Below are 15,718 nucleotides of genomic sequence, written 5' to 3'. Positions count from 1 at the left end.
GCCAGCTATGTTCCTCCTCCCCACGTGTCTAAGCTACAGTCACTGGCCAAGTGGTATGACCTGCTCAGACAGAAGCGCCAAGCCCGTCCCTTCTGAGTTCTGCCAGCTGGACTCATTGCACTGTTAGTTCCAATCCCTCCCTCACCCCCACGCCGTACCTCCAGCTCTGTTGGATGTGCTTCAGAAGGACTTATAAAAACGTAGCATGGGAGCCAGGCATGGTGGCACACACCTTTAATCCCAGCACTTGTGAGGCAGAGGTAGGAGGATTGCTGTGAGTTCAAGGCCAGCCTGAGAAGACATAGTGAATTCCAGGTCAGCCGGAGCTAGAGTAAGACCCTACCTCATAAAACGAACAAACAAACAAACAAACAAACAAACAAAAATAAATGTAACATGGGGGGCTGGAGAGTTGGCTTCGTGGTTAAGGCATTTGCTTGCAAAGCCAAAGGACCTTAGTTCGATTCCCCAGGACCCACATAAGCCAGGTGCACAAGGGGTGCATGTGTCTGGGGTTCATATGCAGTGGCTGTAGGCCCTCACATGCCCATTCTCTCTCTCCCTCTTTCTGCCTCTTTCTCTCTCTCTCTCTCTCTCAAATAAATAAATAAAAATAAAAAAATTAAAAATAAAACATAACATGATGCATGCTGGCAAACTGACATGAACAACAGGCTCCAGTGAATTGGGCTTACTCCAGAGTTCTGGACATGCCGAGGTAATGAAATCAATAGGTCACATTGTCGTCCCAGGCTGGGTCTTGGGACTGAGCCTCCCTGAATCACACCACAGTGCTTAGGATCTGAGCACAGAAACGGAGCCCAGATTACTTCACAAATGCAGCCTGGAGTCAAGAGCAAAGGCAGAGAGAGAGAATCTCAGAGCATCTCCTCTAGACTCGGATAGCATATGACTGACCAGTGGCCAGAGCATACCTCCATCTTGGCTGGAATTAAAGGGTGGCTCAGACAGGAGAGAGAGAGAGAGGAGGGGGGGGAGGGAGAGATGGAGAGAGAAGGGGAGAGAGAGAAGGGAAGAGATAATTGGCACACCAGGGCCTCAGCCAGTGCAATAAAACTCCAGGTGTTTGCGCCACCTAGTGGGCATGTGTGACCTTGCGCTTGTCTCACCTTTGTGCGCCTGGCTAACATAGGATCTGGAGAGTAGAACATGGGTTCTTAGGCTTTGCAGCAAGCGCTACCTCTCCATCTGCCAGGACCATTTTTTAGTAAGACATGCTTTATGGCCTGTTCATATCTTAAAACCCAGAGGGTAAGTCCCAGCTCACTGCAGCCTCTGTGCTTGCTCCTGTCCAGGTGGAGGACAGACGTGGACACTAGAGGCATGAGGTGGCCCAGGGAGGCCATTGCTTCTCTGGCCCGTGGGTGTCTGCTCTCACTGCAGCTGCCTCTGGTGGCTCAGGGCACCTGGTTCAGCAGGCACTGATGAGGGTTCTCATGAGCACAGGCGCTGGGCCTCCAGCAGCGCGTGAGGGGTTTCTGATGATCCGCCCCTGTTCTCTGCCCAGTAGCCCAGAGCAGCTGGGGTATTAGCCACTCTGGTGGGCTGAGATCTCAAGTCCAGTAGCATCATCACTTGGTGGCAGACTAACCGAAGCAGACTGTGGAAAGTACTAGGTGGGGGATGTTGTGTGAGTCTTTCATGCATTTTTATTCAAGTGCCACTCGCTGTAAGAGATTGAAAGCAGGCTCAGGAAGTGGAGCCGAGCGGCACGGTGGACCACAGCTGCGTTATGTGACCAAGGACGCTGCCGATACTGAGCCATCACAGGATAATTTCTGACCCTCCCAGTGGCTGTGGTACGTCCCTAGAGGACACCTGCTAGTGACAGGGCTAGGCGCAATGCTAAGAGAGCCTGCAGGTTCCAGGAACTCTGCAAGGTAAGAGTGTAGAGCCTTGACCTTGCTGTCAGTGTCTACTCACCATGAGAATGAGCAGGGCACAATCACTCAGGAAACCAGGAAGCAGTTATCCGGCTGGCTCAGGTCCAGCCAGCTCCACGTGCTCACTAGAGCTCCTCCTCCTCCACTGGCCTGGCATCAAGAGCTGGAATGATTCTGGAGTTCCCAGTCTGGCCTCTACAAAGGGTAGGGAGGAGGGGGTAAGGGCCTCTGGGAGGTAGGTGTGCTGTTAAGGAGTAGCTGCCCCGTCCCCAGGTGCCTCTAGTGCCCCCTAGTGTTCACTGGGTGCTATCATTGCCACTGTGCCTGTCCCTCCGCTGCCCCCACACCTCCCCAGACCCTCCAAAGGTTTCCCTTCCTTCTTGGTTTATATCATCAACTTCATAACCTTAAACTGCTAGCTGGGCCTTCAGGCTGCCATGGACATCTCTTCAGGAAAGCTTCCAGAAGCCAACTCAGACTTTGTGTGGGGGGCAGGGAAGGTGGGAGAAGCTTTGACTCTGATAGCCCTCAATCCCCACCGCCAGCCTATATGCTATGAACATCACCATATAAGCAAGCCTCCTCAGGCCTCCTCCAGCTATAAGGTTTTGGGACTCTTGTTTGAGAGTGCCTGGGCTGGAACCCATCAGCACAGCTTGTTTCTGAAGTAGACTGTCAGCTGAGAGCCCAGGGCCACTCAGTTCTTTCTTGGGTAGATGCCATGGCCCAGGCACTCTGGCTCTTCCAAACCAGCTCGCACTGCCCTCGCTGCAGCACCAAGCCCAGAGCTGTCTCCAACCTCTTTCCTGGGGGGACCACCTCCTCTCCTGCCCTTCCGCCAGGTTAATAACTTTTCTGATTACTTCTGCTTCCGAATACTTTGTAATTGCTGGTGTTCCCTGATGCCTTATGATCTGAGAACAAGTTGTAAGAAATATATAAATTAAATTTACTGAGGTAGCAAACACAGGGAAAGGGCTCAGGTGGGAAAAAGTCAAGTGTATCTAAAAGCCAGAGGCCAGCAGGAAAAGCAGAGAACACAAATTCCCACCTGCCAGTAATGGAGCACAAGAGAAGAATCACGACAAAAGCAAAATGAAATCCTACAGAAACTTCTAGACTTGCACTCTTCAGTCTTTGGAGGTGCCCCTGAGCACTCTTGCTGGGCATCAGAGTGGATTACAGAACATTCTGCCATCTTCACACCGCACCAAGAAGACTGCACAATGCTGCTGACCCCAGGCTGGATCCAAGCACCACGTGAGGCCCTGCATCATGGGCTTAGACTGCCAAAACAGCGTGCTGCACCTTCACTGGGTGTCTCAGACCACAGAAACTTATTCTCTTCCTGTTCTAGAAACTACGTAGTCCAGAACGAAGGTAGGGGCTGCTGAGGCAGGGAGAGCAGATGCCCCATACCTTTCCTAGCCTCCTGGGTTTACCTGCCTTCTTTGGTGTCCCTTGGCTTGTGACATTAGCAAGGCAGCCTCTGTCTTCATCTTCCCATGATATTGTCACCTGATACACCGTTCAAAGTCCCTTTGCTTATAAGGACACCAGTCATGTTGGACTAGGGTCCACGCTAATAACAGTATCTTTCCTGGGTCCTTTGCAGAAACGCGGTGCTGGGGAATTTGAAGAGACACTCAGCTCAGTGCATGCAACCCCCCACTGTGCTCTTCTTGCCCCTCTACTGCAGATAAGCCCCCTTCGGCCCCAGAGACCCAAGAGTCAGGTGATCAGTGTCATCGGAAGTGAACGGCGCTTCTCCGTGTCTCCGACATCACCGTCCTCCCAGCACACCCCCCCTCCAGTCACGCCAAGGGCCAAGCTCAGCTTCAGCATTCAGTCCAGTAAGTGCAGACCCCTGCCCCCCTCCCTGCCCCGTGGAGCGCCTGGTCTTCTTCTCCAAGGCCCCTCGACCATGGCTCCACGCCAAGGCCCTGTTCCCCCAGCTGCAGCTTCACGAGTATCTGCCGTCCCTCGGGATGGAGAATGTGGCCTTCAGCAAATCAAGCCAAAACCCTGTCCTCAGCTAGAGTTCAGCAGGTGCCAGGCTGTGAAAGTAGCCACTGTCCACAGCCCTGGTCACACCAACTGTGGAGACGCCACTGACGTGGAGGATCCAAGAGGGTCCACACGGCCAGTCACATTTTCATACTGAACTGACACATTACTTCAAAGTCTGGTTTTAGTTGTTGTCCCCCTGTCATTGTTTGGACAAAACACCTGGCCAGAAGCAGCGTATGGGAGGGAAGGGTTATTTGGCTCCCCATTTCCATCATGACAGGGCAAGCATGGCCGAGCACAGGCTGGCAGGAAGCCCCAAGAGAGCGAGCTGGCCTAGAGCCTGCAAACTGGGCTACAAGCCTCAGGATTTGCCCCCTGTGACACTCCTCCTCCACCTCCCAAATCGCCACAGCTAGGGATTGAGTATGAGGGTTAATATGAACAGGTGAGGCTATAGGGGGCCTTTCACATTCACCTACCGCAGGTGTCTTCTAGGACATTCCATCAGGAGGGAATTCCACCCTTCTCTGTATTCTCTACGCTTCCTTGCCCTTTTTTGTGCTCCGTTAACAAATGTTTCTGGGTAGTAAGTGTGTGTGTGGGGGGGGGGGGAAGGGGACAGGAGCAGACCATGAGCCATCAGGCTCAGTGGACATCGGGGTCTCATGGTGACCAGATCCCATTTTTCCAGGTCTGGAGCTGAACGGCACGGCTGGGATGGACATGGCTGATGTACCACCCCCTCTGCCTCTCAAAGGCAATGTGGCAGATTACGGGAACCTGATGGAAAACCAGGACTTGATGGGCTCGCCCACCCCTCCGCCCCCTCCTCCCCACCAGAGGGTAAGTGGGGACACGGAACATGGGCTGCAGTTACTTTTCTTGTCCCTTCAGACCTCAGCACAGCTGCTTTGGGCCAATGAGACAGAACACAGGATGGGCCTGGGTTCGATTCTGAGAGAAGATTCCAAAGCACTGAGGCTCTAGGCACACTCTGTGGTTCTGTGTCATTGTTTTATTCTGTGTGTGTGTGTGTGCACGTGGTGCATATGCATGGTTGTGCAGGTGTTCATGTGTGTGTGTGCATATTTGTGCCCATGCATGTGGGGAGCACATCTGTATGTGTGTGCATGTGTTTGTTCTGGAGTGTGTGTGTGTGTGCACACACACGTGAGGGTGTATATATATGTGTGTATGTGTGTGTGCACACTCACATGTGGGGGTGCCTATGCATGTGTATACAGGTATTCATAGGTGCTGGAGTGTGTGTATGTGTGTGTGTGTGCATGTGTATGCACATACACATGTGGGAGATGCTTATGGATGTGTGTGCATGTGTTCGGGAGTGCTGGAGTGTGTGTGTGCGTGCGTGCATGCATGCAGGTGTGTATGCCCTGTGTGTGAATGTGCACGGAGGCTTGAGGGCAGCCCTGGGTGTCATGCCCGCCCCTGGAACACGTACCTGGAGCCTGCCCATCAGGCTAGACTAGCTACCTACCAAGCACCAGGGAGCTCCCTGTCTCTGCCTCCTGAGCCCTAGGATTACAGGCACATGCCACCACACCTGACATTATTTTTAAAATTTATTTTATTAATAAGAAACTTTGTTGTGTGGACAAATCATGTGTTGATTCCATTTCCCTCATATTATCCTATTATCTGCTCTCCTCCCTGCCCCCATTCCACGAGCGCCCTCCTCAGTAGGGTTGCTGGTGTTCCCCGTGGGCTGTGGGCTATGAATGCAGCAGTCAGCCTCTGGATTCTCCTTCCCGCCCTGCGGCTCTCACAGTCTTTCCAGCCCTCTTCTGCAGTATTGCCTGAGCCCTCTGAACACCTGCCATCTGTACACGGGGGCAGGGGTGGAGTTCACACACACACACACACACACACACACTCAAGGCAGGCAAGCACTTCACTCATTGTCAGCACCTGTGGGAAACCCGCCCTCTGATATCGCCCCGCAGCAAACGGTGAAGGACAGACATGCCAAATGGCCATGCTAGCCTCCGAGGTCATTCCTGTGGAGGTGCAATTCTTATGCGACTTTGGTGGCAGCTGTCCTGCCCCGAGGTCTGTCTGACTGTCTGACATTCAGACTGTGTATTGCCCACCAACTTGGGTGTGGAGAAGCACATCTTCAAAGTTTCCTCCAGGTGGCGTCGCTCAACTCCGGCAGCTCCGTGATAGTGGCAGGCACTGGCTGACCGAAGAGCCTGCAGGTGCTGCTCACTTGGGCTCTAGGACGGGCACGGCTGCCTCCTCACTGAGCCATCCTCACCTCAGTTTGGTTCAGGATGCTGGTCTGACTTCTTGTGGCGGTTCTGGCCTTTATGAGTGTGAACAGCCAGCCTGAACCCCTCTTCAGCACTGGTGCCCCGGCTGGCCACACTGGGCACCATTTTTCAGGCATTAATCCTGTTTAATGTGTTCCCCACTAAGCAACCCCAGGGCCTGCCCACTAATGCAGGTATTAGGAAAAAGTCCTAAGACCTCTTTAAGCTTGGGCCTCCACCACCAGTTGGCAGTTCTGGAAGTGTCCTTTTAGGTCCGCTATGTTCTTAGACCTATGGTTACTGGCAGACACGACCCTGCCCCGTGGCCTCGGCTTATCCTCTACCTAGGGTCCAATGTGGGCAGCAGGCAGCTCAGGGAAGAAGCATGGATGTATGTTATGCAGCAGCAGAAGGAACGTCTACCTCTGCGTCTCCTACCCAGGCTACATTATTCACAGCCACATAAAATTAAATCAGCTCAGCGGGAAGAGTAAACACCCAGTTCGTATTTGTACAGCTGGCCATATTGTTTTGCTATTCAGCCTCCATAAAGTAATGATGTGACCACAGGACCTCCAAAGAGCGCGAAAACGTGTGGTTGGTTTCTGCCGAGGGATGTGATATTTTCTCTTCAGACACAATTTAAATTCTTCATGCTATTTCTCTTCATTTCTTTTTCATTACTAGCAAGACTTTTTCTCTGAGCGCCCTGCGAAGTTTTTTCTCTCTCTTCCTATGAAAAGAGGGAGGAAGAGCTCTTACTAACTGTTATTTGGTGACTCCTTTGGTTTAAAGGAACCCAGCGGGACTTCCTGATGTATAAGGGACAGTTGTTCTTCCAATGTGACATTTAAGTAAGCTCCATCTCCCTAGAGATGTTGCTATGGGGACCCCAGCCCTGGAAATGAGACTGGGTCGCCTACCAAGAGGGCTTTCCAGGAGATGAGAAGGTCTCATAGCTACCACTGGAATGTAAACTTGACCTTTTCCAAATGCTTGTAACTACGCGTTAGCGTAAAAGAGAACTGGGGGAGCCCTTGACTTTCTCATGGTGTCATATCTGACTTGCTTAAATTGATCATATCTTTATTAGAAGAACAAAATGCCCCCAGGCCTCCTTCCCTAGCTCTCACTTTACTGAGAACTCTGAGCTTGGAAGTCCTTCCAGTTCTGTTTCTATTCCAGATCAACACAAGGGTAACATTTTATCATCTCCATTTCCTGGATCCGTCATTCCACGTTACTGATGCCACTTGTCGTGAGGGAGTGAGGGACTAGCTGAGGCTCGATTTATAAAGGGGGTGCAAATTCAATTAGATTAATTACCCAGCTGTCTTTGCTGTTTGCTTCTGGTTTAATTTACTTGCAGCCTGAGAGAAGGTTCAGGTGACAGGCTGGTGCTCAGTGTCATAATTAGCAACTGCGTCCCTGACGACGCCGCCCTTTGCGCAGGCCCCAAGAGCCGTTTCACGATAATGATCCTCCGTCTGCGTGGGGGTGATCGATGGCCTCCTGTCACTCCCATCGATTGGCCTCGGGCTTGTCGGCAACTCTATCTCTGGTTGTTGCCGTTTGAAGCTGTCATTTATTTTGGAATGGCTCTTATGGCCGGTCATGTGAGCTATCAATTTGCTTAATGGTGATAAACCTGACATGCTCATATTTGGCACAAAGGACACCTCTGATATCTAGCATAGAATTTGCCTCAGACTGTGTGGGTCTGGCCCACAGTTATTCCCTGTTAGGGAATCTGTTGCTTTTACATGTAAACACACATTGTTCGCTTTTCTTTCCACCATCCCCACCAGCCTTAGATAAAATTGGAAGTCTGTGGCTTCACTTTTCCCAGTGGCTACCCGTCCTTACAGCAGCTCTCCATTCCTGGGTATGCTCAGCATCAGGAGGACACTTTTGCATTTCCTTAGATGTGGATTAGGAAAACACTTGGGCAGTGAGAGGTACCTGCCTCACTATTCTGCCCTTGGAAACACTTTTGTGACATTCAGCCACACCACCATCTGCTGAGGAGCTGCAGAGATACGCTCTGGCCCCTACGTGACAAGCTGGTGCTCTGAGGTTCCAGCCCATCTGCTCACCCCTCCCCACTCAGCCCATTTCTTCAGTTGCTCACTCACTATGCCCTTGGGCATTCAAGCCATATTTCTACAATCATCTCCTGTCTGTGGGTGTCTGCAGTGGGCATGAGGGTCCTGACAGTGGTGAGACCCAGCAGGCACATTAGGTGGATTTTTTTTTAATCTGTGTCACAGTTTCATGTTCATTTTCTTTCTTTTCTTGTCACTGTCATGTCTAACTTGAAGCAACTCAAGGGAGGAGAGGTTCGTTTGGCCTCACGGTTGGGGAGACCCCTGGTGGGGAAGGTGCAGCAGCAGCTGGACCGCGTGTGCACCTTGCTCACATCCCAGCAGAACGGAGAACAGAAATAGGACCGGAAGCAGAGCCAGGCCATAAACCTCATGACACCCCGCCTCCCCACCCACCAGTGACCCCACCTTCAGTCAGGCCCCACCGCCCAAAGGTTCCACAGCCTCCTAAAACAGCGACCCCAACTGGGAGCCACCTGTTCAACACTTGGGTCTCAGGAGAACATTTTACCTCCAAACCATTACAGGAGGCGGTGACTTGTGTCTGCTGCACACCCTAGGGCCTGTGAGCCACTTTAGCCAACACCCTGGTTTTGTAGATGTTTCCTTGACACATACCTGGCCCCATTTCTGGTTGCTTTCCAGCCTCGGAGAGAGCTAAGGCCCTCAAAAACGTTGCTTTCCAGGTTGTTCTACAAAAACTTGCTGACCTAGGCTCAGCTCAGAAGGAAAGGCAAAAGAGTGTCTCACCATGCTCTGGGGAGTTTTCCAAGGATACACCTGTTCCCTGGACAGTAGCTCCATCTAGGTTCTTTTCAGGACAGTGCCAACCACATAAATGCACTCAGATGTCATACAGCCCCATGGCTCCTGGCCACCCAGGCTGGGGAGTGGCAGACCTGCCAGCTCCAACCCGAGCAGGGTGGAGGCCAGTCACAGCGAAGGGCCAGCTCTGTCCAGGTGTCCAGGTTCACTTCCTACCAGCCCCTGTGCCAGGTAAGGTACCTGGGGACAGACGCTCCTGTGCAGGCCTCAGTGATGTGACTTCTTCTCTTACTGTGTTTCCCAGCACCTGCCACCTCCACTGCCCAGTAAAACTCCCCCGCCTCCTCCTCCGAAGACGACCCGCAAGCAGGCCTCGGTGGATTCTGGCATCGTGCAGTGACGGCCGGGGAGAGCAGGCTGTGCCCCTCCCTGTCTTCTGTGCCTAATGACTGCCTCCGTGGGCCCGAGACACCTCGCTTCCAGCGCAGTGGCCTTTCCTGAGGAGTCCTTTAAGCAAGAGGCCCTGAGCACCACGGAGCACAGTGGCATTGGGACCAGGATGTACATGGCACGTATTAAAGTGGACCCCTCTTGCCCGTCAGTCTTTGAGACGGCCTCAGTCTTGCCCTAACGTCCTTGCCTTTTGTGCCAAATGACTTACATTCATTTCCAGAGCGCTTGGCTGACCCGAGTTAAGCCAAGCAGGAGGGATGCGGCCAGAGCCCAGGAGAAGCTGCGCAGTGACCGCATCAGGCCCTCTGTTCCCTCGGCAGCCCAGGCCCAGGCTGGCTGCCCAGGGCTTCCGCTCAGCCCCTTACTGCCACGCCTGTGGGGTGACTTTGTGTCCGCTGAAAAATATCTTTGGCTGACATCAGGCGACTGAGTTCAACCCTGCAGGGAAGTTCTTGGATTTTCTTGGCATAATTTAAAATAGGATGTTTCTCAGCTACTGAACAGTTACTAATTTATGGAGTAGAACCACCATGAAGAATACTGGATCAAGTGGAAGATAAATATGAGCATAGGAAAACAAATGTCCGTTCTTTTTGGCAAATGAGTATGTCTGTCACAAGTGATGGTTTGCGTTGGGTAACTCTTGGGTTCTCATCTGTACAGACGTTTGTATATATATATGCTGGTTCTTGAAACTTGTTTTCATGTTGTGGCCCTTCTGTATATTGCAGTAGGCATCTGAAAATGGTCCTCGGTATGTTTTGTTAATTCTTAACTGCTGGATATGTATAAAAAAAAGAAAAAAGAAAAAAAAGCAAATCCTACAAGTTAAATTTGGTATTATTTTTAGAGCTCTAAGTCCAAAAATGTTGGTAGAAAAGAATTTTTTAAAAAATTTAAAAAAGGAAACTAACTTTGTATAACCTAATGGTTTTACTCTGTCATCTATATTTTTTTATTCACTGCAATCTTGATGCTGTTCTAGTAGCTTCCAGGTTAATCAGCAACAAGGAAAAATAAAGCTTTATTTAAACAGACTTCAGGGTCTGACTTCTTTTATCCTCTAATGTAAAGTTCAACTTTTTCACATTTAAAAAAAAAAATATATATATATAGAAAACTTCTAAACTTACAGACAACAAACCATGGTATTTCCCTCCCCTCCCCCAGTTTCCCCTTCATAACTTTGCTCTCGTTTTTATTTATTTATTTAATTTTATTTACTTATTTATTTATTTGATTTTTTGAGGTAGGGTCTCACTCTAGCCCAGGCTGACCTGGAATTCACTGTGGAGTCTCAGGGTGACCTCAAACTCACGGCGATCCTCCTACCGCTGCCTCCCAGTGCTGGGATGAAAGGCGTGCGCCACCACACCCGGCTTCGTTTTTATTTATTTGAGAGGGAGAGAGAAAATGGAGTGCCAGGGCCTCCAACCACTGCAAACAAATTCCAGATGCATGCGCCACCTTGTGCATTTGGCTTATGTGCGAGCTGGGGAATCTAACCTGGGTGCTTTGGCTTAGCAGGAAAGCGCCTTAACCACTAAGCCATCTCTCCAGCCCTCTTTTCATTTTTTATACCTAAAAAATTGTGTGTGTGTGTGTGTGTGTGTGTGTGTGTGTGCGCGCGCGCAAGTGTGCACATGTGCGTTTTGGAATGCCAGAGTTCTTGCCTCAGCAAACAAATACCAGATACTTGTATCACTTACTGCACATGCCTTGCATGGCTTGCTAGAAAACTGAACCCCAGCCAGAAGGTTTTGCAAGCAATTTCCTTTAACCACTGAGCCATCTTCATAGTCCCCTTTAAACGTTATCTTGACAATTTTAGCACATGTATGTGCACGTTTATTGATCATAATCCCTTCCTCCCTACCCATTCCCTGCTGTGCCCCCTCCCTATAGTTTTCAAATAACCCCTTCTTTCTTCCAACTAGTTCTTTTTTTAATTTTTATTAACATTTTCCATGGTTATAAAAAATGTCCCATGGTAATTTCCTCCTCCCCCACACTTTCCCCTTTGAAATTCCATTCTCCATCATATCCCCTCCCCATCTCAATCATTGTAATTACATATATACAATATCAACCTATTAAGTATCCTCCTCCCTTCCTTTCTCTTCCCTTTATGTCTCCTTTTTAACTTACTAGCCTCTACTACTAAGTATTTTCCTTCTCACGCAGAAGCCCAATCATCTGTAGCTAGGATCCACATATGAGGGAGAACATGTGGCGCTTGGCTTTCTGGGCCTGGGTTACCTCACTTAGTATAATCCTTTCCAGATCCATCCATTTTTCTGCAAATTTCATAACTTCATTGTTCTTTACTGCTGAGTAGAACTCCATTGTAAAAATGTGCCACATCTTCATTATCCACTCATCAGTTGAGGGACATCGAGGCTGGTTCCATTTCCCAGCTATTATAAACTGAGCAGCGATAAACATGGTTGAGCACGTACTTCTAAGGAAATGAGATGAGTCCTTAGGATATAAGCCTAGGAGTGCTATAGCTGGGTCATATGGTAGAGCAATCTTTAGCTGTTTTAGGAACCTCCACACTGATTTCCACAATGGCTGGACCAGATTGCATTCCTACCAGCAGTGTAGAAGGGTTCCTCTTTTTCCACATCCCCGCCAACATTTATGATCATTTGTTTTCATGATGGTAGCCAATCTGACAGGAGTGAGATGGAATCTCAATGTAGTTTTAATCTGCATTTCCCTGATGACTAGTGACATAGAACATTTTTTTAGATGCTTATATGCCATTCGTATTTCTTCCTTTGAGAATGCTCTATTTAGCTCCATAGCTCATTTTTTGATTGGCTTACTTGATTCCTTGTTATTTAACTTTTTGAGTTCTTTGTATATCCTAGATATTAATCTCTATCAGATGTATAGCTGGCGAAGATTTTTTCCCCATTCTGTAGGTTGCCTCTTTGCTTTATTCACTGTGTCCTTTGCAGTGCAAAATCTTTGTAATTTCATGAGATCCCAGTGATTAATCTGTGGTTTTATTGCCTGGGCAATTGGGGTTGTATTCAGAAAGTCTTTGCCAAGACCAATATGTTGAAGGGTTTCGCATACTTTTTCCTCTAGCAGTTTCAGAATTTCAGATCTCATGTTAAGGTCTTTAATCCATTTGGACTTCTTGTGCATGGCGAGAAAGAAGAATCTGTTTTCATCCTTCTACAGATATATAACCAGTTTCCCAACACCACTTACTGAAGAGACTGTTTTTTTCTCCAGTGAGTATTTTTGGCATTTTTATTGAATGTCAGGTGGCTATAGCTACCTGGACTTACATCTGGGTCCTCTATTCTGTTCCATTGGTCTACATGTCTGTTTTTGTGCCAGTACCACACTGTTTTTGTTACTATGGCTCTGTAGTATAGGTTAAAATCAGGTATGGTGATACCACCAGCCTTATTTTTGTTGCTCAGTATTATTTTAGATATTCGAGGTTTTTTGTGTTCCAAATGAATTTTTGGATTGTTTTTTCTGTTTCCATGAAGAATGTCTTTGGAATTTTGGTAGGGATTGCATTAAATGTGTATATTGCTTTTGGTAAGATTGCCATTTTCACAATATTAATTCTTACAAACTTTGAACAAGGGAAGTTTTTCCACTTTCTAGTGTCTTCTGTAATTTCTCACTTGAGAGTTTTAGTGTTCTCATTGTAGAGATTCTTTATTTCCTTGGTTAGGTTTATTCCAAGGTACTTTATTTTTTTTGGTGCAATTGTGAATGGAAGTGATTCTCTGATTTCATCCTCAGTGTGTTTGTTGTTAGCATATATGAAAGCTACTGATTTCTGTGTATTTATTTTGTATCCTGATACATGGCTATAGGTTCTTATCAGCTCTAACAGTTTTCTAGTAGAGTTTTTAGAGTCCTTTATGTATAGGATCATGTGATCTATGAATAATGATAACTTGATATCTTCCTTTCCGATTTGTATCCCTTTTATGTGTGTCTCTTGCCTTATTGCTATGGCTAAGACTTCCAGAACTATATTAAATAAAAGTGGGGACAGTGGACACCCTTGTCTTATTCCTGATTTTACTGGAAAAGCTTCCAGTTTTTCCCCGTTTAGTAATATGTTGGCTGTAGGCTTGTCATAAATAGCTTTTATTATGTTCAGATAAGTTCCTTCTATTCCTAGTCTCTGTAGGACTTTTATCATGAAGGGATGTTGGATTTTGTTGAACGGTTTCTCTGCATCTAATGAGATGATCATGTGATTTTTGTCCTTCAACCCATTTATATAATGTATTACATTTATAGATTTGCGTATATTGAACCATCCCTGTATCTCTGGGATAAAGTCTACTTGGTCAGGGTGAATGATCTTTCTGATATACTCGTGTATTCTATTTGCCAATATTTTGTTGAGAATTTTTGCATCTATGTTCATGAGGGAGATTGGTCTGTAATTTTCTTTTTTTGTTCTATCTTTGCCTGGTTTTGGTATCAGGGTGATGCTGGCCTCATAGAAGGAGTTTGGTAGAATTCCTTCTTTGTCTATTTCCTGGAAATGCTTAAGAAGAAATGGTGTTAGCTCTTCCTTAAAGGTCTGGTAAAATTCAGCAGTGAATCCATCTGGGCCTGGGCTTGTTTTAGTTGGGAGATTATTGATAACTGTTTGGAACTCCATGTTTGTTATAGGTCTATTTAAGTGACTAATCTTATCTTGATTTAATTTAGGTAGGTCATATAAATCAAGGAAATCATCCATTTCTTTCAGATTTTCATACTTTGTGGAGTATATGCTTTTATAGTATGTCCCTATGATTTTTTGAATTTCTCTGGAATCTCTTGTGATGTTACCTTGTTCATCTCTGATTTTATTAATTTGTGTCTCTTCTCTCTTTCTTTTGGTCAGATTTGCTAAGGGTTTATCAATCTCGTTTATCCTTTCAAAGAACCAACACTGTTTCATTAATTCTTTGGATTATATTCTTTGTTTCTATTTCATTAATTTCTGCCCTAATCTTTATTATTTCTTCCCATCTACTAAGTTTTCATTTGCCTTGTTCTTCTTTTACCAAGGCTTTAAGGTGAAGCATTAGGTTGTTTACTTGCGACCTTTCTAATTTCTTAATATAGGCACTTAAGGCTATAAATTTACCCCTTAGAAGTGTCTTCATTGTGTCCCAGAGATTTTGGTATGTCGTGTTCTCATTATCATTTGACTCTATAATTTTTTTTATTTCCTTCTTGATTTCTTCATTGACACATTCATCATTTAGTAGTGTATTGTTTAGTTTCCATGATACTGTGTATGCTCTATAGCCTTTCTTGCTACTGATTTGTAGTTTAATTCCATTGTGGTCAGATAGAATGCAAGGAATCATTTCAAATTTCCTGTATTTGTTAAGATTTTCTTTGTGTCCTAATATATGGTCTATTTTAGAGAATGTTCCATGTGCTGCTGAAAAGAGTGTATATTCTGCAGCCTTTGGATGAAATGCCCTGTATATATCTGTTAGGTCCATTCCTTCTATGACCTCATTAAGTCCAGATGCCTCTCTGTTTATTTTTTCCTGTTATGACCTCTCAATTGATGAGAGTGGGGTGTTAAAGTCACCCACCACCACTGTGTTTGGTGTTATCTGTGACCTTAGTTCTAATAGTGTTTGTTTGATGAATTTGGGGGCCCCCAAGTTAGGTGCATATATGTTTAGGATTGTAATGTCCTCCTGTTGGAGTGTGCCCTTAATCAATATAAAGTGACCTTCCTTATCTTTCTTGACCAACATTGGACTGAAGTCTACCTTGTCAGATATTAGGATAGCAACCCCTGCTTGTTTTCTAGGCCCATTTGCTTGAAACACCATTTTCCAACCATTCACTCTAATATAATGTCTATCCTTTGTAGAAAGGTGAGTTTCTTGGAGACAACAAATTGTAGGATCCTGCTTTTTAACCCATTATGCAAACCTATGTCTTGGTTGGGGCATTGAGTCTGTTGATATTAAGAGATACTATTGAAAGGTATGTATTTATGTTTGCCCTTTTTTTTTGTGGTTCCGGTTCTACCTTTGCTCTCTTTTGTTAATTAGTATTTGAGTATTGCTTGTTTTTTCCAGGTTCCTTTTATGTGTGCTTTTCTTTTTCTTCAGCTGGATCTGCCGCTGCTGGGGCTGCTGTTGCCCGTGCCGGAGCCACTGATGTTGCTGCCGATCTCTGCTCCTGCTTGGGTCCC

The 15,718-nt window shown here is 46.9% G+C and overlaps 1 protein-coding gene across 3 annotated transcripts in view; it reads left to right on the top strand.

Moving 5' to 3' along the window:
- Dock1 (dedicator of cytokinesis 1) overlaps positions 1–10,547 on the top strand; it is a 561,057-nt gene extending 550,510 nt beyond the window's left edge. For all 3 annotated transcript variants that reach the window (XM_045145312.1, XM_045145301.1, XM_045145308.1), the window contains exons 50-52: positions 3,604–3,757; positions 4,606–4,757; positions 9,362–10,547. In XM_045145312.1, the coding sequence (XP_045001247.1) occupies positions 3,604–3,757; positions 4,606–4,757; positions 9,362–9,457 (402 nt within the window). In that variant the 3' untranslated portion in view covers positions 9,458–10,547. The remainder of the gene's footprint in view (positions 1–3,603; positions 3,758–4,605; positions 4,758–9,361) is intronic.
- The last annotated feature ends 5,171 nt before the right edge of the window (positions 10,548–15,718 follow it).

Source organism: Jaculus jaculus, chromosome 1, assembly GCF_020740685.1.
Source record: "Jaculus jaculus isolate mJacJac1 chromosome 1, mJacJac1.mat.Y.cur, whole genome shotgun sequence".
NCBI classification, from domain to species: domain Eukaryota; kingdom Metazoa; phylum Chordata; class Mammalia; order Rodentia; family Dipodidae; genus Jaculus; species Jaculus jaculus.
The sequence above is the reverse complement of the archived record's forward strand: the minus strand, read 5'-3'. Positions and strand labels throughout refer to the sequence as shown.